We start from the raw sequence: 26,645 nt of genomic DNA on the forward strand, positions 1-26,645 counted from the left end.
CCCTATTACACTGTAAGCCCCATGAGGGCAGACACTGTGCCCTTCATTACTGAAGGACTCCACCTACCAGGGGGCTCAGTAAATACTGTCGATGATAAGGAGGATGAGCAGGAGCGGGAGGAAGAGGATGATTGCCCATCCCCTCCCTGCTTTGCTGGCTCCTGAATTCTTGAGTCCCAAGGAGGCTGGACAGTGGCATCAGCCATATTTCTCCTGCAACTCTCGCCCTCCTTCCCTTCCTCCCCAAAACCTCCCCTCCTCACCCAGCTGGAGGCCTCTGAAAGGTCTTCCGGCATCTGCAGCATCAGCGCTCTGCTGCTTCGGGGCTGGTGAGCCTATATATACGCCGACTTGTCCTTCCCAAGCGCTTAGTCCAGTGCTCTGCACACAGTAAACGCTCAATAAATACGACTGACTTAATGAATGAATGAACAGTGAGATAGGGGAGGCTGGGAGGGAGGGCAGAACTCTTTCGGAGCTCTAGGGGGGGCAGCACAGGAGGTGAAAAGGCTCTTGTACACCCTGGAACAAAACACACAACTGACAGCCGGGGGTGGGGGCTGGGAGGAAAAGGGGCTACAGGAGCCCCAGAAAACCCCAGTTATTCCTGTGGGCCTCACCGGGCCACGGAGCACAAAACCTTCGCTTTACTACCCCTATACAAGGCCACCTTGTCCCTCCGGCCCGGCCCGGCCGCGCTACCACAAGCCAGAACACAAGGGTCTATTCAGCCTGCAGCCCCGCTAGGCCCCACTAGACCCCACCAGTCCCTGCTGCCTCAGGGCGGAGCGGGACACCACAGGGGGGTAAAATACAAAACAAAACCCCTTGCGGCTGCCTCTGGACGGGGACTGGAGAGAAGGAGAAAGAAGAGGTGGCCTAGTGATTTCCACCCTAAAATGGGGTGGGGTAGGGGGAGGGAGGGAGGAGCACAGTGGAAGAAGCCGCGTGGTTAGAGCTCGAGCCTGCGAGTCTGAAGCATCTGCGTTCTAATCCCTGCTCTGCCACTAAATAATCATAATAATGGCATTTATTAAGCGCTTACTATGTGCAAAGCACTGTTCTAAGCGCTGGGGAGGTTACAAGGCGATCAGGTTGTCCCACGGGGGGCTCACATTTTACAGATGAGGTAACTGAGGCATAGAGAAGTGAAGTTCTTCTCTATATGTTGCCAACTTGTACTTCCCAAGCGCTTAGTACAGTGCTCTGCACACAGTAAGCGCTTAATAAATACGATTGATTGATTGATTGATTGAAGTGACTTCCTAAAGTCACACAGCTGACAATTGGTGGAGCCGGGATTTGAACCCCGACCTCTCACTCCAGAGCCCGGGCTCTTTCCATGGAGCCACGCTGCTTCTCCACTTGTCACTTGTCTTCTGCTGTGTGATCTGGGGCAAGTCACTTCACTTATCAGGGTCTCAGTTACCTCATCTGCAAAACCGGGATTAAAACTGTGTGCTCCACGGACTGTGTCAGACACGGATTGGGTCCAACCTGATTAGCTTGCGTCTATCCCAACACTTAGTAGAGCGCCTGGTATATAGTAAGCACTTTAATACCATAAAGGAAAGAGGGGAAAAAAGGGGGGGGTCCTGGCTCTCACACTGTAGCCACCCCCCGATATCCAGACCTGAGTGTCTATAGGCAGTCTCATGGAGGCCCCCCGCCACTCCAACTGTCAACCTCTAATCAATCAGTTAATGGTATTTATTGAGCGCTTACTATGTGCAGGAGTACTGTACTAAATGATAATAATAATAATGATGATGGTATTTGTTAAGCGCCTACTTTGTGCGAAGCACTAAGCGCTGGGGGGGGTACAAGGTGATCAGATTGTCCCACGTGGGGCTCACAGTCTTCATCCCCATTTTACAGATGAGGGAACTGAGGCACAGAGAAGTGAAGTGGCTTGCCCAAGGTCACACAGCTGACAAGTGGCGGAGTCGGGGTTCAAATCCATGAACTCTGACTCCCAAGCCCATGCTCTTTCCACTGAGCCACACTGCTTCTCTTCTGCTTGGGAGAGTACAATACAAGGAATTTGTTAGATACAATCCCTGTCCACGAGGAGCTTACAATCTAGTGGGGCAATCAGCTTTTGTTTTTTGTCTAGTGCTTTTATTTCCAAGGCTGTCTCCCACGGCTTATCTCGCTCTTGACAACCTTGTGAGGTAGAGAGACAGGTGTTTATATCCCCACTTCGCAGATGAGGAAACAGGTATCAGGAGGATGAGCAACTTCCAGATCAGCGCTCTTCTGCTCCACCGTGCTGTCTCCCCTAACCTGTCGGACACAGACACAGGACACCCGCCACCCTAGCTCGGGAACCCGCCTGGAAGACCCTGTCCCTCTCTGGGTTCCCTTGGGGCAGGAATCCCCTCTGGACGGTAAGCTAACTGAGGGCAGGAATCCCCTCTGGACGGTAAGGTCACTGAGGGCAGGAAACACATCTACTAACTCTGTTGTCCTGTAATAATAATAATAATGGCATTTATTACATGCTTACTATGTGCAAAGCACTGTTCTAAGCGCTGGGGAGGTTACAAGGTGATCAGGTTGTCCCACGGGGGGCTCACAGTCTTAATCCCCATTTTCCAGATGAGGGAACTGAGGCCCAGAGAAGTGAAGTGACTTGCCCAAGGTCACACAGCTGACAATTGGCGGAGCCGGGATTTGAAGCCATGATCTCTGACTCCAAAGCCCGGGCTCTTTCCACTGAGCCACGCTGCTTCTCGAGCATGTTCTAAGTGCTGGGGGGATACAAGGTGATCAGGTTGTCCCACATGGGGCTCACAATCTTAATCCCCATTTTACAGATGAGGTAACTGAGGCACAGCAAAGTTAAGTGACTTGCCCAAAGTCACACAGCTGACAATTGGCGGAGCTGGGATTTGAACCCATGACCTCTGACTCCAAAGTCTGTGCTCTTTCCGTTGAGCCACTCTGCTTCTCTCCCAAGTGCTTAGTAAGTGTGCGTCACACAGTAAACGTGCAATAAAAGCAGCGTGGCTCAGTGGAAAGAGCACGGGCTTTGGAGTCAGAGGTCATGGGTTCGAATCCCGACTCCGCCACATGTCTGCTGTGTGACCTTGGGCAAGTCACTTAGCTTCTCTGAGCCTCAGTCACCTCATCTGTAAAAAAATGGGGTTGAAGACTGTGAGCCCCACGTGGGACAACCTGATCACCTTGTAACCTCCCCAGCGCTTAGAACAGTGCTCTGCACATAGAAAGCGCTTAACAAATACCATTATTATATAAAAAAAATAAATACCACTGATTGATTGACTGAGGCAATTCAGGGAGCTGATCCTGATCTCCAGTTTCCCACCGGCCTCCTCTCAGGGAAATGGGAGACCCAGATCTCTGGCATTCCTTGTCTCTGAAGAACAGAAGAACACCAACCATAATCACATTTTCTTCCACCTTCTGGTCTTCCTTATCCTACCCTATCCTTATCCTTCTCTTCGGCCTCTCCTCCCTCCTTCGAGCTCAGCCGTCCAGCACTTTCACCACGCACCTTCAAGGCGGCCACTCCAGGATTGGGCACAGGGAGCCGCGGAAGGAAGAGTGAGCCAGGGCCGGGCCGAGGGGCTCTGAGTGCAGGGGTTCCAGAGCGACAGGGCTCGGCCTGAGCAACAGGAATGAGCACTGGGAATGGGCATTCCTTTGGATCCCTTGCCCACCCCTGCCTGACTGGGCCAGAGGCTCCTAATGGCAACAATACCCCCGGGAATTGATAGCCCAAACCCCTGGCATGCATCGCGGAAATCACAAGACTTTGCTACTGGAATGACTGCAATGAGAAGCAGCCTGCTGGATGGAAAGAGTCCGGGCTTGGGAGTCTGAGGACCTGGGTCTTAATCCCGGCTTTGTCACTAGTCTTCCCTGTGACCTTGGGCAAGTCACTTCATTTCTCTGTGCCTCAGTTACCTCATCTGTAAAATGGGGACTGAGATTATGAGCCTGAAGTGGGACAGGGGCTGTGTCTAACCCAATTTGCTAGTATCAAACCCAGCACTTAGTACAGTGCCTGGCACATAATAAGCTTCTAGACTGTGAGCCCACTGTTGGGTAGGGACCGTCTCTATATGTTGCCAACTTGTACTTCCCAAGCGCTTAGTACAGTGCTCTGACACAGTAAGTGCTCAATAAATACGATTGAATGAATGAAAGCCTTAACAAATACCACAATTATCATTATTATTATCATTTTCTGGACCTTAGTTACCTCATCCGTAAAATGGGGACGAAATATCTGTTTTTCCTCCCCCTTAGACTGGGAGCCCCGTGTGGGACAGGGACTGTGCCTGACCTGACATACCGTGAGCACTTAAATATTATTATCATTATCATTATTAGCATTATTATAATTATTATTGTTATTGCAAGAGGGTCACATACAGAAACATGGACTTCTGGGGGCTGAGGTCACTTCAGGCCAGGCCCTCTGTCCCTCCAATTTTCTCCCTGGGCACAGAGCCTCTGTTCTCATTCCTCTTCCTCTTGCAAGGTAAGGCCTGGGGCCAGGGGGAGGAAGAGCAGGAGGGACTAAGCAGAACTTTAAATTATGTAAAGATCATTATATTATATATTATAAATTATTTATTCATATTAAAGCCTGCCTCCCCCTATAGATTGTAAGCTCTTTATGGTCAGGGAGCCTGTCCGCTAATTCTGTTGTATTGTACTCTCCTAAGCGTTTAGTACAGTGCTCTGCACTTAGTAGCCTGCTCAATAAATACCGTTTATTGGCTGACTGGGGACAGACAGAGAGCAGAGGAGCTACAGCTGTCCCTTACCCCAGACTGCCTCATTTTGCTCCAACTTCCCCTTCTCTGGGAATAAAGACCCCTGACCACTCCCTACCTGTGAAGTAACCTGGGGAGTTTAGTGAGCAGGGCCCCCTTGGCTACGGGTGTGGCCGACAAAGCCATCTCAGGGTTGGGAGGTGTTCCTCCTAATAATAACAACAATAATAAGGAAAACAATAACAATTGCGATATTTGCAAAGTATGTGCCAAGTTCTGTACTAAGCGCTGGGCTGGATACAAGGAAGTCAGGTTGGACACAGTCCCTGTCCCACCAGGGGGGTCACAGTCTTAATCCCCATTTTACAGATGAGGAAACTGGGGCACAGAGAAGTGAATGACTTGTCCTATGTCACACAGCAGACAAGTGGTAGAACTGGGATTAGAACCCAGTTCTTTCTGATTCCCAGGCCCTATCCGCTCTACCCACTAGGCCACAGTGCTTCCCCCCAACCCGACAGCTGTAGGTCAGGAGGCAGGAGGGGCGGTCTGACCCTACATCCAGTCCTGCTCGAGTCCCTCCTCCTTCTGCAATGGAAGCAGCCGTGCCCAGCTGTCACTGCCGCCACCCGCCTGCGCCCACCTGGGGAAGAGGCTGAGCAAAGCACAATGAAGGAAAAACCTGCAAGCGATGGGGGCGGTGGAAACTACAACCACCCTGACCTCCTCCTGCCCTGGGGCCAGCTGGGAGTTTCCATCTACCTCGAGTATTCCGGGGACTAGGGGTAGCAAAAAACCGGGGTTGGAGGAAGGAGTGGGGGGATGGGACGCCACAACGACAACCACTTGAGCTCCTGTTCCTGGGGAAAAAACATTCCAGCTTTCTCAGCTCCTGCAGGGAAGCCAGCCGTCAAGGGCAATTGAAGGACAAACGAAAGCAGAGCTGAGACACCGGGGAAGACAGGGCTGCCTCCTTCTGGGACAGATCACTCTGGACAAAGCTTTTCAACCAAGCAAGAACTGGTCTTCCTCCCCGCCTTGCCCTCCCCTGGTTCCCCCCACCAATAATTTGGGGCTCATCACAAAGAATTTGCATGAGAACAGGATTCACTCTTCCCTCTCTTCCTCTCTCTCTCTCTCTCTGCGTGTGTGCCTCTGCCTGTATGTGAGCGGGAGAGAACATGAACTTGCTTGGCAGGGAAGAGTCTCTGCTCCCACGTAAATACTGAGATTCATTTATGAAATGCCTCACTGGCATTTTCTTTTTGCTTCCATACTGCTTGTTTAATACTGCATTTGACATTCTCATTTTATAAATGGCAACAGAAGCAGAATGGATGGTCTAAAATTAGCTTACAAGCGAGAAGGATGCTAGAAATAGGATGCCGAACACGGCAGCCTCGTTAATGTGTTCTTTTCTTTTTTCCCCTCCCTTTTTGGATCATGTCTGTGAGCTCGGCCCTAGGAGGGGGGAGAGTGTGATGCCACCCAGACTACAGGGGCAACCCCAGTTGTAGGACTGGCCCATGGCCAAATCTTGGGCAGTGTTAGCCCCACCCTGGCTCACCCCTGACCATGGCTCTGCCCTCCCCCGGGGAAACACAAGGCATGTGTTATCCTTCTCTTCCCCCACCACCCTGTGGGGGCTGGAACTCCTGCCTGGAATTCTCTCCCTTGCAAAGCTGCCAGATCAGCACTCTCCCCGTCATCAAAGTCCTACTGAAATCATATCCCCTCCAGGAAGCCTTCCCTGCCTTAGCTCTCATACCCCTCCATTTTCCCTCCATAATGCCTCACCTATGCACTTCGCCCCACCCCGCCACCCCACCTGCATTCATGTACGTAGCCTTAAATGTGGCTGCTTCCCTTATCTGTAATTTATTTTCATGTTTCCCTCTCCTGCTAGACCGTATCAATCGATCAGCTGTATTTATTAAGTGCATAGAAACTATGTGCAGAGCACTGTACTAAGCGCTTGGGAGAGTACAATGTAACTAGAATCAATCAATCGTATTTATTGAGCGCTTACTATGTGCAGAGCACTGTACTAAGCGCTTGGGAAGCACAAATTGGCAACATATAGAGACAGTCCCTACCCAACAGTGGGCTCACAGTCTAAAAGAACACTGCCCAGAGCTCAGATTAGTGCTTGGCACATAGTAGGCACTTAATAAGTCCCATTATAATAGTAATAATAATAATAATAATGCATTTGTTAAGTGCTTACTATGTGCAGTGCTTAACAAATGCCATTATTATTATTGTAATTATTATTATTATTATTGCTATTATCAGAGTTGGTAGACATGTCCCCTGCCCAAAATAAGCTTCACGTAGAGGACTGGAAGCTACCTAAGGGCAGGGATTGGTTCTAACAGTTCTATCGTTTTGTTCCCCCCACCCCCCCATCCACAAGTGTTTAGTTCAGGAAGTACTCAATAAATACTGATCGATAGACTGATTAACTGGTGGACGGAGCTCTCTCCCACTCCCTGACCACCAGAGGAGGTTTTGCGGGCTGAGGGATGGCTCCGGCACCAGGCCAAACAGACACAGATCCAGAGGCCGGGCTCAGGCATCCCTCAGGTGACCCGGAGATGCCAAAGCTGCCTCTCCTTTCTGGGGCCAGCTGGTCTACGCAGCCCCCGGTCCCTCCTGACCAGCCCCCAGGGCCACTCTTCACTCAATCGTATTTATTGAGCGCTTACTGTGTGCAGGGCACTGGACTAAGCACTTGGGAAGTACAAGTTGGCAACATATAGAGATGGTCCCTACCCACCAGCGGGCTCACAGTCTAGAAGGGGGAGACAGGCAACAAAACATATTAACAAAATAAAATAAATAGAATAGCTAATATGTACAATAGAGTAATAAATCTGTACAAACATATATACAGGTGCTGTGGGGAGGGGAAGGAGGTAGGGTAGGGGGGATGGGAGGGGGAGAGGAATGGGGGGGCTCAGTCTGGGAGCTCAGTGCTGAGGAGGACGCTGGACTGAGGAGAGGCAAAAGAGGCCAGCTTAGGCAATGGACACCCCACTGTTTGCCCACATTTGAACATGACCCTGACTCATATAGGTTGGTGGAGAGAGGGCCTGGGAAGGGCTCTAGACTGCAAGCTCATTGTGGGCAGGGTCATCTGTTGTATTGGACTCACCCAAACACTTAGTACAGTGCTCTGCACCCAGTAAGCACCCAATAAATACCACTGACTGAATGATCGATTGACTGAGCCAAGACAGACTCGCGTTCTAGTCCTGGCCCTGTCAATGCTGTGCCGTGTGTGACGGAGGACCCGCTCTGGGCCTGGCTTTCCTCATTTCCTCATTCCTAAGAAGCAGCATGGCCGAGTGGATAGAGTCCGGGCCTGGGAGTTAGAGGGACCGGGGTTTTAGTCCTGACTCCATCACTTGTCTGCTGTGTGATCTTGGGCAAACCATTTAACTTCTCTGTGCCTCAGTTATCTCATCTGTAAAATGGGGACTAAGTCTCTGAGCCCCATGTGAGCCATGTACTATGTCCAACCTGATTAGCTTGCATGTACCTGGCACAAAGGAAGCACTTAACAAATACCATAAAAAAAAAAACCTGGCGGAGATGTGAGGACAGGTAAAATAATCTGAATGTTCTAGGGAAATAAGAGCATGGAAAAATTGCAGAGGACAACATTATTATTATTTTTTTTCCTTCACCCGCTCTCTTTTCCCTTCCCAGCACCCCAGCCGACCACTCTGCCCCAGGGTTCGGGCGATCCGATTTGCTGGGGGGCAGAGAAGGAATGCTCAGGGAGTGCCTCGCCCACGCTCCCCTCCGGTGCCCCCAACCATGCCAATGCCCACGCCCTGCTGGGATCTCCCCCGCCTCCTGATGAGAGTGTCCTTCTCCTCTCTCCACCTCGTCCGACTCGCCTCGGCTCATTCCGGCCTTCCCGGTGGTTCTTCCCTCTGTCTCCATCCTGCCCTACTATTCGCGACCCCAGGCACCTAATCAAGCCCGGGTCCCTGCGGTGGGGGTGGTGGCGGGGGCTACTGCTGCAATCAGGGAGAAGCCATGGGAGGCATCATTAGCCCGGGTCCTCGGCGGGGCCCGGCAGCCTGGCCACGGAGCGGTTGCTGGCCAAATGATTCTGAGACGGATCAGTCAGCTTTTAAAGAGGCAGACACATTTCTGCTTGGTCCCCCAGAGGATGATCTTCCTACCCCTGGGTGCGGGGGTGGGAGGGAACTGGGGTCCACCCATTGGGCAGGTGCCACCCAGCCCTCCAGCTCCTTGGCCACAGTGTGGTAAAGGATGTGCCAGTAAGTCGGGGCTTTGAGATCCAAATCCTGTGGGGTAGGAGTGAGAAGCAGCACGGGCCTGCGAGTCAGAATGACCTGGTTCTAATCCCGGCTCCACCATCTGTCTACTGGGTGACCTTGGGCCGGTCACTTAGCTCCTCTGTGCCTCAGTTCCTTCACCTGTAAAATGGGGATTAAGACTATAAAACCCATGTGCTCGCTGGGGGCAGGGAATGCATCCATTTACTGTTATACTGTGCTCTCCCAAGCATTTAGTGCAGTGCTTTGCACACAATAAGTGTTCAGTACATATGACTGAATGAATGAATGTAGGACATGGACTGTGTCCAACCGGATTAGTTTATATCTACCCCAGCGCTTAGTACGGTGCCTGGTACATAATGAACACTTAACAAATATCATTAAAAAAAAAAAGTCCTGCTAATCCAGTGCACTTTTTCTCTGAAAATTCCCTTATTTTGGAAAGAGGCCCTAGGGATGCCCCCACCCCAGTGCTGTCTTTCTGCTGTGCCCAGATCCAGGGGACTGTGTCCATAGCCTCGGGAAAGGCTCTCGGTCTGGAGAAGAAAGTTTGGGCTTATACTGTACTCTCCCAAGCTTTTAGTACAGTGCTCTGCACACAGTAAGTGCTCAATAAATACAACTGACTGGCAAATGCCATTGATTGAGCAGAACTTGCACCTGGTGCCCCTCCTTAGGGATCCCTGCCCCAGGTTGCTCCCCCCACCCCTCCTGAGGCCTGTCTGGAGTTGGGGGAGGCCCTCGTGGAATGGGGCGGCTTGTTGTTTCTCCGGTCAGCGTGGGGAGGAACCAAGGGAGATGGGAAGTCCGGCCCGAATGAATGAAGAGTGGGAACTGTGGGCGCGCCCAGGGGCCGGTGTTAGGCTTGGCTCAGCCTTCCGGGGATTCTGGGTCGTCTCCCCACCACTAGCGCTGCCTCTGCACGCTTCCTACACTTACAGTTAACTGAGGCTTTGTTGACGCTAGTGCAGATCAAACTGTGTTTTATAGCTCCAAGCCTCTGGCGGCGGTAGTACATGGGGCCAAAGGAGGTACCCGGGGCCAAATGTTCACAAACTCTGCATCACTGTGGTCCGGATGAATGAGTTATTTTCATTCTACTGCGGTCACCCGGGGTGTGAAAGGTTCTGGCCTGTCAGTTTCATGGGGACACCTGGCAATGTGCTTGTGGTGCCCGATGCCCCAGGGAGAACAGAACCGGAAGGGGCGAGGGATCCCAAGGGGCACTCAGCCAAACCATTAGCCAAGTGGAAAGAGCACGGGCCTGCAAGTTAGGGGTCCCGGGTCTGCCATATTATTATTATTATTCTATTTATTAAACGCTTATTATGTGTCAAGCATTGTTCTAAGCCCTGGGGTAGACACAAGTTAATCAGGTTGGACAAAGACCCTGTCCCACTTGGGGCTCACGGTCTAAGTAGGAGGGAGTAGGAGTGAATTCCTCATTTTACAGTTGAGGAAACTGTGCTACAGATAAGTGACTTTCCCATGGTGACACACAGCAGAGAGGTGGCGGAGTCGAGATTCGAACCCAGGCCCGCACTCCTTCCACTAGGCCATGCTGCCCCTCCTCCAAATGCATCCACTTCTTGACCAAACATTGCAATGAAGCTCATCATTTTTTATGGTGTTTGTTAAGTGCTTACTATGCGCCAGGCACTGCACTGATTTTTACATTTTACAGATGAAGTAACTGAGGCAGAGAGAAGTGAAGTAACTTGCCCAAGGACACACAGTGGACAAGTGATGGTGCCGGGATTAAAACCCAGATCCTCCGACTCCCAAGCCCATGCTCTATCCACTAGGCCCCGCTGCTTCTAAAGCTCATTCTTAGAGATAGGGGGAGAGAGGAAGGCTCAAATGCAATAGCGACAATCTCTTAAAAAGAAAACAGCTTCTTTCTGTCTTCCCAAAGGCTTCTAATAGAAAACTTTCAACCAATAATAAAAACAACCACCCATGTCTGTTGGACAACTCAGGACAAGTCCCTTCACTTTCCTGAGACCTCAGTTTCCTCATCTGAAAAATAGGGATTCAATTCCTGTTCTCCCTCCACCTTAGGCTGTGACCCCCGCATCGAGCCCGCTTCATCTTGAATCTCCCTCAGTGCTCAGCACATACTGAAGTGCTTAACAAATGCCACAATTACAATTATAATAATACAGCAAAGTGAACACAGTGTAGGGCCGGGGGTAGGCGGCAGGCATCAAATGTCCCCTAAACTGGCACAAATCCGCAGCGTTCTCAAAGAGGCAGGAGAGCCAGAATGGCCTGCTTGGAAGAGGCTTTAGACCTCCTCCAGGAAGCCTTCCTTGACTGGGCCCTCATTCCTCCCACTCTGCTTCACCCGTGTACTTGATTCTGTACTCTTTAAGCACTTGGCACTCACTCCATCCCCAGTCCCACCGCACTTCCGTACATAGCCTAATACTCTCCTGATCCCCCCATCAGTAGTTTATTTTAAAGCCTGTCTTCCTCATCTAGATGCACGCTCCTTGTGGGAAGGGCACATGTCTGTCAACTCTACTGCAATTTTCTCTCCCAGGCGCTTACTAGTACAGTGATCGGCACACATGAGCACTTATAAAGTTCCACTGACTGATGGATAGTATTATAATCATCATCATCATCATGATCATCATCGTCATCATCACCAATCCCATCCTGCAGCAGGGTCTCGGATCTGAAATCCCTCGTCTGCTGTGTACGATGGGATCCTCCATCATGGATCCCCTGACTGCCCACATAGACCCTGGGGACGCGATCTCCACACTGGACACCCCCGAGAAAATCTGGTACCCGACAGCTGACCCTCCCTCCCCTCCCCGTGTCACCCCACGGGCCAGGACAGGGACACAAACTTAACCAGGCAAATGACCCGTCCAAGGAGCTACCGATACTAAGGCAAACAGGGAGTCCTAGACACTGAGAAGCAGCACGGCCTAATGGTTAGCGCACGGGCCTTGGATTCAGAAAGACCTAGGATCTAATTCTGGTTCCACCACTTGTCTGCTGTGTGACCCTGGGCCAGTTACTTCGCTTTTCTGCGCCTCAGGTACCTCATCTGTAAAATGGGGGTTAAGACTGTGAGTCCCATGTGGGACATGGACTGTGTCCATCCTGATTATCTTATGTCTGCCCCAGAGCTTAGAACAGTGCCTGGCACATAGTGAAAGTTGAAACAGATACCATAAAAAAAAAAACAACCAGAAAACACTGGGAGAAAAGTAACTTTGAGGAGATTAAGTGTCCCCAAATGCAAGTAAACAACAGGAGATATTATCTTAGGAGGGATAAAAAGTCTACCTGACTCATCCTGGGATAAACTTGAGGGGGGAGTTGAGGGGGGAAGGAGACCGCAACCAGATTAGCTTAACAAAAGTCACCCTGCTGGTCTCTGTGCACCATACTGCCTTAATGCCTAGGCTGACATCTCAACATATAGGATTGCCAAGAAACCGCATTTTCATTTCAAATGCATATTGCCGGCTGGGAACAATATGAACAATATTATTTTGGTGCCCTGGGAAAAAAAAAAAATTAGCAAGTCAAATATTGAATCAGGCCTCTAGCCTATGCTAAGAAGATGGCTTTGATCTTATCCGCTCTAAAAGCTCTATTATTGAATTTAAAGTCTGTGAACACATATCGGACCAACACACAATGCCTAGCTGAATGCATGTTTTAGAAGTACGGAACGGTCTCGCAAAGGCAAGGGGGATATTTTAACGGAATATAGCCAAGTTCTTAGTGCAATACAAAAACACACTTCCCGCTTCCTCTCTGGATGCAGAGTTTTCTCCCGGGGAGAGATGGGGAGCCCATGGAAGCCTTTTGTGGGCCCTGCTGGGGGTCAGTCCCAGAATCTGGGGAGGGGAGGGATACAAAATCCAGGGATTGGCCCAGAAAATGGGGGAGGCGAGAGCGCCCTCCGGTGGCCACCAGAGGGCTAGGGAGTTGGCTGAATACAGAGCCAAAGCCGGATGGATGAGCCGAGCATAAAGCTGGTAACTTTGAGATCATCATCATCATCATCAATCGTATTTATTGAGCGCTTACTATGTGCAGAGCACTGTACTAAGCGCTTGGGAAGTACAAATTGGCAACATATAGAGACAGTCCCTACCCAACAGTGGGCTCACAGTCTAAAAGGGGGAGACAGAGAACAAAACCAAACATACTAACAAAATAAAATAAATAGAATAGATATGTACAAATAAAATAGAGTAATAACTTCGACTCCTCTCTCTTATTCATCCCACATACTCAATCTGCCACCAAATCCTGATGGTTCTGCCTTTGCAACATCTCTAAAATCCACCCTTTTCCCTCCATCCGAGTTGTTCCCATGTTATCTCCCACCTTCACTACTGCATCAGCCTCTTCGCTGACCTTCCGGCCTCCTCACTCTCCCCTCTCCAGTCCCTACTTCTCTCCGCTGCTCGGATCATTTTCCTGCAAAACCATTCAGTCCATATCAGCCCACTCCTCGGAAATGTTCAATGGCTGCCTAACCACTACTGCATCCTATAGAAACTCCTTATCAATCAAGCAATCAATCGTATTTATTGAGCGCTTACTGTGTGCAGAGCACTGTACTAAGCGCTTATCACTGGCTTTAAGGCACTCAGTTGGCTCTCATTCATTCATTCAATCGTATTTATTGAGCGCTTACTGTGTGCAGAGCACTGTACTAAGTGCTTGGGAAGTACAAGTTGGCAACATATAGAGACGGTCCCTACCCAACAGTGGGCTCACAGTCTAGAAGGGCTCTCCTCCTCCTACCACACTTTGTTGATCTCCTTCTACATAATAATAATAATAATAATAATAATAATAATAATAATGGCATTTATTAAGCGCTTACTAAGTGCAAAGCACTGTTCTTAGCGCTGGGGAGGTTACAAGGTGATCGAGTTGTCCCACAGGGGGCTCACAGTCTTCATCCCCATTTTACAGATGAGGGAACTGAGGCCCAGAGAAGTTAATTGACTTGCCCAAAGTCACACAGCTGACAACTGGCGGAGCCGGGATTTGAACCTATGACCTCTGACTCCAAAGCCCAGGCTCTTTCCACTGAGCCACGCTGCTTCTCTACATCCCAACTTGCACACTCCACTTCTTTCATTCATTCATTCAATCATATTTACTGAGCGCTTACTGTGTGCAGACCACTGTACTAAGCACTTGGGAAGTATAAGTCGGCAAAATATAGAGACGGTCCCTACCCAACAACAGGCTCCCAGTCTAGACTGGGGAGACACAACAAAACAAGGCATGTAGACAGGTGTCAAAATCGTCAGAATAGAATTAAAGCTATATGCATATCACTAACAGAATAAATGGAATAGTAAATATGTACAAGTAAAATAGAGAAATAAATCTGTATAAATATATGCAAGTGCTATGGGAAGGGGAAGGAGCTATGGAGAATGGGGAGGAGGAGAGGAAAAATCAAACTACTCTCTGTACCTCAATCTCGCCTGTCTTGCCACCTACCTCTTGCCCACCTCTTCCAAGAGGCCGACCCCAACTAAGCCCCCCCAATTTCTCTAACTCACTCTCCCTCTGCGTCACCTATGAACTTGCATCTGAATCCTTCAAGCAGTTGATAGAAGTGATGGTATTTAAGCGCTTACTATGTGCCAGACACTGTACTACGCGTTGGATATTCACCCCACAGCACCTGGGTTTATATCTTTATATTCTGCCACTTCCCCCACCTGTAATTTATTTCAATGTCTGTTTCCCCACCAAGACAATAAACTCTCTGGGTGGGCAGGGACCCTGTGTACAAATTCTATTGTATTCTCCCAAGCACTTTAAGACAATGCCCTGCACATGGTGAGAAGCAGCGTGGCTTAATGGGAAGAGCACTGGCCTGGGAGTTGGAGGAGCTGAGTTCTAATCTCGCCTCCGCCTTGTAACCGCTGTGCAGCCTTGGACAAGTCAATTTCTCTGTGCCTCAGTTCCCTCATCTGTCAAGTAGGGATTCAGTATCTGTTCTCCCTCCTACTTAGACTGTGAGTCCTATTAGGGACCTGATGATCTTGTACCTATCCCCAGGCTCAGTACAGTGCTTGGCACATAGTAAGCGATTAACAAATACCACACTATTATCATTAGCTAGTCCTCAATAAATATCATTGATCAGTTGATTACTGGGAATGGGGTGGGGAGAGAGCGGCATCAAAGAGTCAGACCTGAGAGGCTGTTAATAAGCTAACCGTAAGGCTGCCCTGCTAGCCTGGTGGAAAAGCATCCCTAAGCGCAGCCTGTGGGTGGGAGGGAGCCAGAGAAGAGAAGAAAAGCTCACAACCGCGATGAGAAGGTGTGGGGGGTGGGATGCATCTCGCCAGACTTACCATTTTATTATTGATTTCATGGAAATGAATTTCACAGACTTTCTCCACCACGTCTTCGTTCTCAAAAGTGACAAAGCCGAACCCTGACGGGGAAAGAGGAGAAAAAAGAAAAAAAAAGGGCAGAGGTGAAGACTGGCGGTCCACAGTAGAACAAGGGGCCAAATACGTGAGGTGCAGGTTACTTATTTGGGTGGGGAGGGGAAGAGGGGACTTGTTAGAGAGACCCATTGCTCTGCTGGGGGCACGCGCGCGTGTGTGAGTGTGTGGACTAGAGAGCAAATGATTTCTCCCTGGATGGCTCGTGGAACGGTGATCTCCCTGAATGGCTGGTGGAATGGTGAGAAAAAGCTATTGATTCCGTCCTCACGCAGAGATGCTCCTCTGCTCCGTGCTTCCCATTCACCCTGGAGCCCACCCAGCCTGGGCTTGTCTGCTATTTACGAGGGTCAAACCCCAGCAGTTCTCCCAGCCCAGGATGGCCCGGGGGGCATTATGAGCTCTTCTTGGATCACTGCAAGGCTCCACTTGTCCTTTCAGCGGGCTCTGGGTCAGCCCAGATACGGAGGTGGTTATTTGTCCCTTTCTTCCTGAATTACTTCCTCTAATACCTCATCAGGACATCCTGAGGCCTTGAGGAAACCATTCAAGTTAAGGCCTCTGTTAAGCATGCACTGCGGCTTTGGGCCGGTTTAGGTCCGTTCGGTACCCGTCACTTGCCCACTGGCTCTCCACTGTACCCAGTCTCAGCATGAAACACCACGCGGAGGAACTTGGGCTGGCAAAACCCCGCTCCGTGAACCCATGTCCTCTTTCCTCCCCTGCCCCGAGTTTGTCAACCCGGATGGCTTGCCACGCTTCTTTCTGACACTGTGCGTGAACATTAGTCTGTATGAAAGATCAAAATCCATTAGGTCACAGTCATGGGGGGCTCCCGACTGACCATATCCCTAATTCCAAGGGGTGTGAGCAAGGAGAGGAGGGGAGAGAACCCTTCCTGGCTTCCGATGGCCAAGGAGGAATGGGCCTGAGGATTTGGATTCCTTTTCCTCCCCTGGCTCTTTCAAGGGCGGGGAGTGGTGTCCTTATTCCCCAGCAGACCCCACAGGGGCACACCACTACCCTGACCCCGGGATTGGGCTGGCCTGAACATCCTCCAACTAGGCCACAGGCTCCAAGGGTCTCACATCTCTGTTGTACTTTCCCAACCATTTACAGCAGGGCATTGCTCTCAGTCAACACTCAAATACATACTGTAATTTGATCGCAATTACTGAGTGCTTACTGTGTTCAGAGCACTGTACTAAGCACCTGGGAGAGTACAAGACAACATTAAACCAACGCATTCCCTGCCCTCAATGAGCTTACAGTCTAGAGGACTGTCCCGTGTGGGGCTCACAGTCTCACTCCCTTAACTGTTTGCAGAGCACTGTACTAAGCACCTGGGAGACTGCAAGACAACAATAAACCAACGCATTCCCTGCCCACAATGAGCTTACAGTCTAGAGAACTGTCCCACATGGGGCTCACAGTCTCATTCCCCATTTTACAGATGAGGTAACTGAGGCCCAGAGAAGTGAAGTGACCTGCCCAAGATCACACAGCAGAGAAGTGGTAGAGCCAGGATTAGAACCCATGACCTTTTGACGCCCAGGCTCATCCTCTATCCACTATGCCAGGCTGCTTCCCTTCTGTATCAACTAAGCACTTGGTTGTGTGCTTAGTTAAATACCCCCTTAAATACTTTGATACTACACCCAACCCCGTATCTTTATACTCTACTACTTCCCCTAGACTATTTTTTTTTGTCTGTCTCCCTCTATAGACCATAAGCTCCTTGTGGGCAGGGAGCGCATCTACCAACTCTATTGTATTTCACTTTCCCAAATGCTTAGTACAGTGGTCTGCACACAGCAAGACCTCAATAAATACCAGTGACTGATAGTGACTATGGTTCAGAAATTTTTCAAGCCCCATTCTGAAGGTCCCCCGTTTCTCCTTGGATACTCCCAGAACCCACCCCGCCAGGTGATGCCCAGGGTGGTCAACATCCTCAATGGCATTTATTGAGCACTTACCACGGGCACAGCACTGTACTAAGCACTTGGGAGAGTACAATGCAAGAGAATTAGCAGACACGTTCCCTGCCTACAAAGAGCTTACAGTCTAGGGATGTGTGATGATGTGTGGAAAGGCTGACAGCAAACAAAAAAGGTGTCTAGTATGGCCTGAAATCAGAAAGCAGTTGTCAAGAAGCTCTTTAAAATGAAATTCTAGCACATCCAGCTCAATGAAGCTATTAACGGAAGCTAACAAGCTCTATTTAGGAGATAAGCATTTAACAGTCAACCGTGGGCTTTTTTTTTTAACCGCTTTATTCAAATGAACAAAACTGAATATTCATTTGGATAACCCAGGCTATTAAAAAGAGGGAGAGAAGAAAAGAAACAGGGGAAGCAAACACCTCACAATCAAAAAGACTAGAGCTGAAAGCGGGCTTATTAAGACACCAAGCTGGGGACTTGGAGATTTTGGGGGAGAGGGCGGGTGCTTTTCAACTTAAAGATCATTTTCTCCTGCTATAATATAGGTAAGTGGTCACTGATAGGCAACTGGGGGGAGCCTAATGCTTCTTCAGTGGAAATTGGGGTAAGGCGTGATTTTGCACAAACACTTGATTTTTTTTTTTAAAAGAAGGCAAAAATGCCACCAGAGGTAGGATTGCCACATAGGAAATTTCTGGTTGAGGTAAGAACATGCACAAGGAGGTCACCAGACACCCTACTCCGTGAGCCAGAGTCCCTCAGAGTTGGGAGGCGTGGGGGTGGTCTCAACATGGAATTCTCCCCCAGCCTCTCCCACTGGAGCCCATGGCAATAGGTGGGATGGGTGGTCCAAAACCAGGACTTTAGGGGCTTCCTTCCCTCCCTGTCATCTCCCCCATTTAGGCTGTGACCCGCAGGTGTGGCAGAGGCTGAGGCTCACCTGATTGCCTTGTACATACCCCAGTGCTCAGCACAGTGCTGGGCACATACTAAGCGCTTAACAAATATCACCATTCACATTAACAGCAGCGTGAAGCCTGTACTCTTAAAATGGCCCCGTCTGAAGTCACGAGAAGCCCGGAGGCCGGACGGCTGCCTGCCATCCACCACCCCAGCCACCTCAGGAATAGACTAGAAAAGAGCTGAGGTCAGGCCACACCTGGCAACGGGGCAGCACTGAGGTGGGATTGCTACTTCGGTCGATATCCCTGTTACCCTTCTTCCCCCAGGGTTGTGCTTGAACTCCCGTCCTCCGGCAAGTGAGCTGGGTCGGGGGCAGGGCATTGGATCTCACTCAATCAACCACCTTGTGTTCCTCCCTGGAACCTAGAACATCCCGCCTCATACACTGTGGGAGCTCGGTAATAATAATAATAATGATAATGTTGGTATTTGTTAAGCGCTTACTATGTGCCAGGCACTGTTCCTAAGCGCTTGGGTAGATACAAGGTGATCAGGTTGTCCCATGTGGGGCTCACAGTCTTAATCCCCATTTTACAGATGGGGTAACTGAGGCATGGAGAAGTTACGTGACTTGCCCAAAGTCACACAGCTGACAATGCAACTCAGCAGGTCTAATTCTGCCGGTGGCAACATGGGGCAGCCATGGGGAGAGTGGGAGAGGAGCTTAGAGGCGAAGTCTCCCTTCAATTACAAACCCTCAATAATAATGACGATGAGAGTAATAATGATGATAGTGGTATGTGTCAAGGGCTGCACTAACCCCTGGGGTAGATACAAGCTAATCAGGTTCCACGTGGGGCTCACTCAGAGGGAGAAAAGGAACTGAACCCCTCTTTTGCAGATGAAGGAACGAAGGCACAGAGAAGTGAATGACTTGCCCAAAGTCACACAGCAAACATGTGGTGGAGCTGAGATTGGAACCCAGGACCTCTGGTTCTCAGGTCTGGGCTCTTCCACTAGGCCCTACTGCTTCTCTAACAGAGGGACACGTCCAGTGAGGGAGCTGAGGACAGTTCTGGGGGTCTTTTGGGGTCACTTTATATTTCAATTTCGGGCCCCTGCCCCACTCATTCTCCCTCCTTTGCCCCTACTTACTGGAGCAGTCTTCCCGCCCACTTCCCCAGGTTGGCAGCGGGTAGTGCCCTGCTTCCACAACCCGGAGGGGCATTGGTTATGCACCTGCTTTCTTGTTTACACCCATTTTTGTTTGGCAGCTGAACAAAACAAACAAAACCATAATGAAATGCCTTTCAAAAAAAATGAAGAAATGTGACCAGACAAGGCGGGCATCCTAGCTTTAAAGCCCATGTCAATTAATTTTTCTTCTGCTTGATAAATGAGCCCCGTTCTGTCCCTTAATAATGAGGGGACAAACAAGAAAAGTTGACATGAGTTTAATTTATTTTCTCAACTTGCCTGGTCATATTTCTTTCGGCTTTGCAGAGCTCTCAGGGGATGCTGGGAATTGCAAGTGGCTCTCACACAGTTGAGGCAGAGATTGGTGTGAATCAACATGGCTCTACTTTATTCACACATTCCACTTAATCAGAAGGGGGGGAAAAGTTCCTTAGTAAAGCCATCTAGCACCTGAGGCTTCTCTAGTCACCTTGGTGGGGAAAAGAGGGGAGAGGGAAGAAGCAGCAGGAAGGAGAATGAGGACAGGGACCGGGGGCTGGGGGTACAGTGGGACAACTCACATAGCGGGAGAGAAAAAAAAAATCAGATAACATAAATGTTGTTATCAAATCTCCAGTCTTTGCCGGTGTAACTCTGGGAGATTCAATTCCCTAAATTAATATTAAGCTGTACCGGCGGCATTGTAGGACCAATTTCCAAACCGGGAAGATGTTTTCCTTGAATTTTCAGCCTAAAGTTGCTTTGGACCAAATATTTCCACAACGGTGGAACAGCTAAAGGCCGGAAGGAAAGAAATATTTCAGCGCATGTCGGCTTAAAAAGCAAGAGGCCCATTTCTCGATGGCGGGCCCGACAGCGGCCCATACTGAAGGGTAGGATTTCTGGCTATGAGGGAAGCTTGGGCAGGGCTGGGAGGGGAGAGGGGCTGTCGACTTCCTTGAGCTGTGGCCATTTTGGCTGAATTTATCTTGTGATGCTTTCGCTGTGTGTCTGACCTCTCCCCTCAAAACTGTCCGGGCCCTGGGAGCCAGGGACCACGTCTCCATCAGTGGCTTTGTCCTTCTCCCCTGGGGCTTGGGGCAGTATCTAGTCCACCCCCAGGGCTACTGGCGGACCAGATCTTTCATTGGGACTCTGGAGACTGCAGCAGGGAATTGGGGTGCGGGGGAGCAGTCTGGGATTTGCTCAGCCTTCCAAAGATGCAACAGGAGGCGAGGGGGCAATGGGGAAGGGCCGCAATGGTCAATAGCGGTCACAAACAGAAAGGGTGGGGGGAGTTCACGACTGAACTCCTGTTACTGCCTCCCCTGACCCCTGACCCCACTCTAAACCTCTAAAGCCCGTCCACACCGTAGGAATACGAATGGGGTGAGCCGGAAACTCCCAGGTGTAGAAAACAGCAACCTCATTTCATTCCCTTCTGCTCTGTGGCTGTGATTCCGGGAACGACACTTGTCAGGAGCGGAGATTAGTTCCCCAACCTCTCTTTTTTGCCTGTAGCGTTCCATCTCGGTCAAGCAAACCGTCAGTTCTCGGCGAGAGACCCGGACCATACAGGCGTTAAGTGCCAATATACAATGTGGGTGGCAGTGGTAAATGCACCGAATGAAACGGCTGGAGCGGCGGCTCCTTGGTGTGGGATCTCCGGGAAAGGTGGGGGGATTGGATGAGAGCCCGGCGGGGAACAGAAGAGCTGAGGTCAGGCGCACAGCTGGTGAAAGGGCAGCACAAAGACAAAGACGGCCCTCAGCTTTGGTTTGGAGAAAGCGCTACACTGCTCGGGACTCGGCTGCACGTTGGCAGAACCGTGACAGCGCAGCCTTATTCTGGGGGTAAAACAGCACCGGGGCTAGAAGGGTTCCAGATCCCAGGAATCTCAAGGCATTGCCGGGGTGGGGGGGCAGAGGGAGAGAGGGTCTCTGTCTCTTTTATTCAGGAGAAAAGGAGACTGGCATCTCTCCCGGGACCAACCAACCAACCAATCAATGATGTCTGAGCGCTTACTGTGTACTGAACCTTGTTCTAAACTCTTGGGAGAGTTCAACAGAGGTTGTAGACACGATCCCTGCCTTCGAGGAGCTGACAATCAGCTTGGCAGTCCGACTCACCCTTCCAGGAACCCCTGGAAGAGAGAAGATTTCCAAACTTCACTCCCCACAGTTCATGGTGGGGTCCAGCCACTATACTCCAAGAACCCGTGGGAGCTCCGCAGACCACAAATATAAACCCTGGCCACATTCTGCCTCCTCCAGCCTCCCTCCAACGCAAGGAGCTGGCCATGTTGGAGGACCAAAGGTTTGCTAGACCAATCAGCCAATCATATTTATTGAGCACCCACAGTGCACCGAGTACTGTACTAAGCGCTTTGTGGCATGCAATGGGGCAAGAAGACACAATCCCTACCCTCAAGGAGTTGCCAGCCTAGCAGAACCCAAGTCCCTGGTCCTCACTTCAAGGTGCTCTGAAGGGCAGAGACCAGAAACCTGGGTTCCAATCCCAGCTCTGCCACTTGACTATGAGGTGACCACGGGCACATCACTTAACTTCTCTGTGCCTCAGTTACCTCATCTCTAAAATGGGGATAAGACTAACGAGACCCATGAGGGACATGGACAGTGTCCAACTTGATTAGCTTGTATCTACCCCATCACTTAATACAGTGCCCGGCATGTAGTAAGCGCTTAAATAACATAGAAAAGAAAAACAAAAAACACCTGCAGAGCTCAGTCTGATGGGGGCCTGAGAGGCCCCTGAAGGGACCATTCTGGGATCCAGTTAGTAGCCGGGGTCAGGATTCACATGGCTCCTCGTCCCCGAGCAGCGGCTGTGATGATGATAATAATAATAATAATAATAATTATAATAATGGTATTTGTTAAGGGCTTACTACTTGCTAAGCACTGTTCTATGCACTGGGGTAGATACAAGGTGATCAGGTTGTCCCACGTGGGGCTCACAGTCTTAATCCCCATTTTACAGATGAGGTAACTGAGGCACAGAGAAGTGAAGTGACTTGCCCAAGGCCACACAGCAGACAGATGGCAGAGTCAGAATTAGAACCCACGACCTCTGACTCCCAAGCCCATGCTCTTTCCACTACGCCATGATGATGATGATGGTATTCGTTAAGCACTTATGTGTCAAATACCGTTCTAAGCGCCGGGGTAGATGAAAGCTAATCAGGTTGGGCACCCGCCCTGACCCACATAGGACTCAGCGTCTTAATCCCCATTTTACAGATGAGGTCACTGGGGCACAGAGAAGTCTAGTGACTTGTCCAAGGTCACACAGCAGACTCTGATGGAGCTGGAATTAGAACCCAAGTCTTTCTGACTCCCAAGCCCATCTTCTATCCACAAGGCCAAACTGCTTCTCTGCTTCCCGCTGTGGCAGGAACGAACGTATCTCCCGGCTTCTCGGCCTGTCCCGCGTCCTGCCCCTTGGTTGCCCAGGAAACCCCCAGCGGCACCTGAACTTTACTAGATACATTTTTCCATTGCAACAAATCTTCATTAAAATTTTATTCTATTAGCATTCCGAATCCAAACCACTGAGTACATAATTACTAAAACATGTGTTACACGGTGACTTACGAAATGCCAGTTTTATCATATTGTTAATTAACGGAAAGTAGAATTAATACATTCACACATCATTTAGGAGCATTAAGTTCAATTTAACTATCTTTTCATTTGGGTTTTCACCGGAGAGGAAACCCTGCCATTTAAAGGCGCTGTCCGGGCTCTCTCTTTCCCCTTACTCTCAGCATCCCTTGCTCTCTGGTTTCCTCCCAGCCAGGAGGAGGGAACCGGGCCTCTAAATGCCAGCCCCACCACATATGGGGTCGAGGGGACGCTGACGCAGGGGTTCTCCGAGGGATTTGGAAATCTGAACTCCTTAACCCTGAGCTCTTTCTGGGTTAAGATCTGCCCTAGCTGCCCATCCAGCCCAGCCTGTGGCCAGGGCCAGCTCCCCACAATATGGCTCATTTTCCACTTCTGCCTCAGAGGCAAATTTGATCCGGGAGGGGGGCAAGGGGTCACTATGCTCAGCCTACAGCGAGAACCGGAGGCCTGCTCAGGCTCAGATTGGCCCATGGATGGTAACCAGGCCAGGGCGGACAACAATCCCCACCAAGCAGACCTGGGCTCTCCTTCATTCATTCATTCAATTAATCGTATTTATTGAGCGCTTACTGTGTGCAGAGCACTGTACTAAGCGCTTGGGAAGTACAAGTTGGCAACATATAGAGACGGTCCCTACCCAACAGTGGGCTCACAGTCTAGAAGGGGGAGACAGACAACAAAACATATTAACACAATAAAATAGACTAAATATGAACAAATAAAATAGAGTAGTAAATCCGTACAAACACATATACAGGTGCTGTGGGGAGGGGAGGCGGGGGGAATGGGGGCGAGAGGAAGGAGGGGACTCCATGTGGGAAGGCCTCCTGGAGGAGGTGAGCTCTCAGTAGGGCTTTGAAGGGAGGAAGAGAGCTAGCTTGGCGGATGGGCAGAGGGAGGGTATTCCAGGCCACGGGGATGATGTGGGCCGGGGGTTGGTGGTGGGACAGGTGAGAACGAGGCCTAACGGTGAGGAGATTAGCGGCAGAGGAGCGGAGGGTGCGGGCTGGGCTGGAGAAGGAGAGAAGGGAAGTGAGGTAGGAGGGGGCGAGGTGATGGGGTGGGCAGACCCTCCAGTTCCAGGAGACTACGGGGTTGACTTTGTAAGTGCACGCACCTGCACACGCACACCCTCGTATCTGTGGGTGTGACATGACACATGCAGACACATGTGGCAGTGAAACACACACTCACAAATTCAGCAGAGTCAGACCCACCCTCCTGCAAACAAACATGCGGCAAGGCCACACACATATCCAGTTGGCAGTGTCATTCTCTCTCTCTCTCTCTCTCACACACACACACACACACACACACACACTCAGCAGGGTCACACAAACACAGCTGCACTGCCACACCCATGGCGATACCCACCCAGAAGCATCCAAGCTGGGTCCCTTGGCCCTGGGGCACAGCTTGACTGGACAGGGCAAGGCTGGGCAGAGGATGTGAGGAGGTGGCTCAGGGGAATTGCCCAGGAAAACCCCCGGGAGCTGGGCTGATCGACCGGCGAATGACCTTTGGTGCGGGGGCCCAGAGCTGGAGCCGGCCCCGCTCGCTATGGGGATTATTGATGAACCCGGGCAATGTCACAGCTCACTGGCAAGGAGAGACCAGAAGAGGGGGAAAAGGGGGGCCTCTTCTCACCAGGCTGTCTGGAGGCACAGAGGGGTCAGAGGTCAAGCGTGCCTGGACCCTGGGAGCCTGGGAACGACCCAGGTGGATCACTTCCAGGCCTGCTCTCTCCAGCCCCCACCCCCTTCTCCGGGAAGGTTGTAATAATAATAATAATAATAATAATGGTATTTGTTAAGCGCTCACTATGTGCAAAGCACTGTTCTAAGCGCTGGGGACGTTACAAGTTGATCAGGCTGTCCCACGGGGGCTCACAGTTTTAATCCCCATTTTACAGATGAGGTAAATGAGGCACAGAGAAGTGAAGTGACTCGCCCAAAGTCACACAGCTGACAAGTGGCAGAGCCGGGATTTGAACCCATGACCTCTGACTCCAAAGCCTGGGCTCTTTCCACTGAGCCACACTTGTAGTGGGGGCTGGGTCGGCCAGTCAGGGGCACAGTCCGGAACCAACACTCCCTGGCGATCACAGGAACCAGATTACACCTCACCTGGAAACGAGGACAGTCCTCTAGACTGAAGCTCCTTGTGGGTAGGGAATGTATTTTTCTGTTATACTGTGCTCTCCCAAGCGCTTAGTTCAGTGCTCTGCACACAGTAAGCGCTCAAAAAATACTACTGACTGACTGGCTAATTCCAAATCAGAGCAGAGTTGTCACGGCCTTGCGCTCCCTCTTTCCTCCAGCTGGAGAGAACAGTTACTTCAATTTATTTGTGTGTGGGGGCCGCGAGGAACCTCTTCTGCCGACTCGTCCGAAGTTTATTACCACATTTCTAAAATATTACATTTTTTATTATAGCCAAATTCACTTTATTGCATTTGACAATCTAGATAATCACACACCATATGCTCTGATGTTTTGAAACCAATGCATGTTGACAGCAGTTTTTATTCATGGGGCCTAATCCCATCGAGGTGCCCGGAAAGGCAGGCCGGAAATGCACGGGGAGCAAAGATTCTTGCTTAATAACAGGTGAACAAGATTGTGTTACCAGGCCCACCCCGCCCGCTTCCGAAAATGGGGAGTGCATCTGGGCTGAAAAGAAAGGCAATAATCACCCCGGGTAACCTCCCAACCCCCTTTTATCCCCCTCCCACCACTACAGTCTGCCAGAAGGCTCATGGTGGCTTGTTTCCTTGTAACTTGCTTGTTGTGTGACCTTGGGTCAGTTATTTCACTGCTCTGTGCCTCAGTTTCCTCATCGGTAAAATGTGGATAAAATAACTTTCCTCCCTCCTAAGATTGTGAGTCCTGTACAGACCAGGGTCTATGTGGTGTTAATCGTATTTTTTTAAGAGCTTACTATGTGCCAGGCACCGTACTAAACGCTGGGACAGATACAAGTTACTCAGGTCAGACGTAGCCCATGTTCCACATGGGACTCACAGTCTTAATCCCCATTTTACAGATGAGGTAACTGAGGCATGGAGAAGTTAAGTGACTTGCCCAAGGTCACATAACAGATAAGATTAGAACCCAGGTCCTTCTAACTCCTAGGCTTGGGCTGTGTCTGATCCGACGGTACTGAATCTACTCCATTGCTTAGCATAATGGTTGGCACATATTAAACACTACAATTCTTCTTCTTATTAACTTGCTTGGAAGACTTGCTACTAAATACAGAGATTTGCTAGGAAGCAATGTGGCCCAGTGGCAAGACCATAGGGCTAGGGGTCAGAAGACCTGGGTTCTTATCCTGACTCGGCCATTTGCCTGCTGGGTGAAACTGGGTCAGTTACTTAACCTCTCTGTGCCTAGACTTCCTCATCTGTAAAACAGGGATGAAATACCTGGTCTCCCTCCCC

General features: G+C 50.3%; 1 protein-coding gene across 11 annotated transcripts in view; it reads right to left on the bottom strand.

Moving 5' to 3' along the window:
* Positions 1-26,645, bottom strand: part of MSI2 (musashi RNA binding protein 2) — a 335,448-nt gene that overhangs the window by 60,556 nt on the left and 248,247 nt on the right. For all 11 annotated transcript variants that reach the window (XM_038759053.1, XM_038759052.1, XM_038759056.1 and 8 more), the window contains exon 8: positions 15,436-15,518. In XM_038759053.1, coding sequence (XP_038614981.1) covers positions 15,436-15,518 — 83 coding nt within the window. The remainder of the gene's footprint in view (positions 1-15,435; positions 15,519-26,645) is intronic.

This window comes from Tachyglossus aculeatus, chromosome 17 (assembly GCF_015852505.1).
Source record: "Tachyglossus aculeatus isolate mTacAcu1 chromosome 17, mTacAcu1.pri, whole genome shotgun sequence".
In the NCBI taxonomy this organism is placed as follows: domain Eukaryota; kingdom Metazoa; phylum Chordata; class Mammalia; order Monotremata; family Tachyglossidae; genus Tachyglossus; species Tachyglossus aculeatus.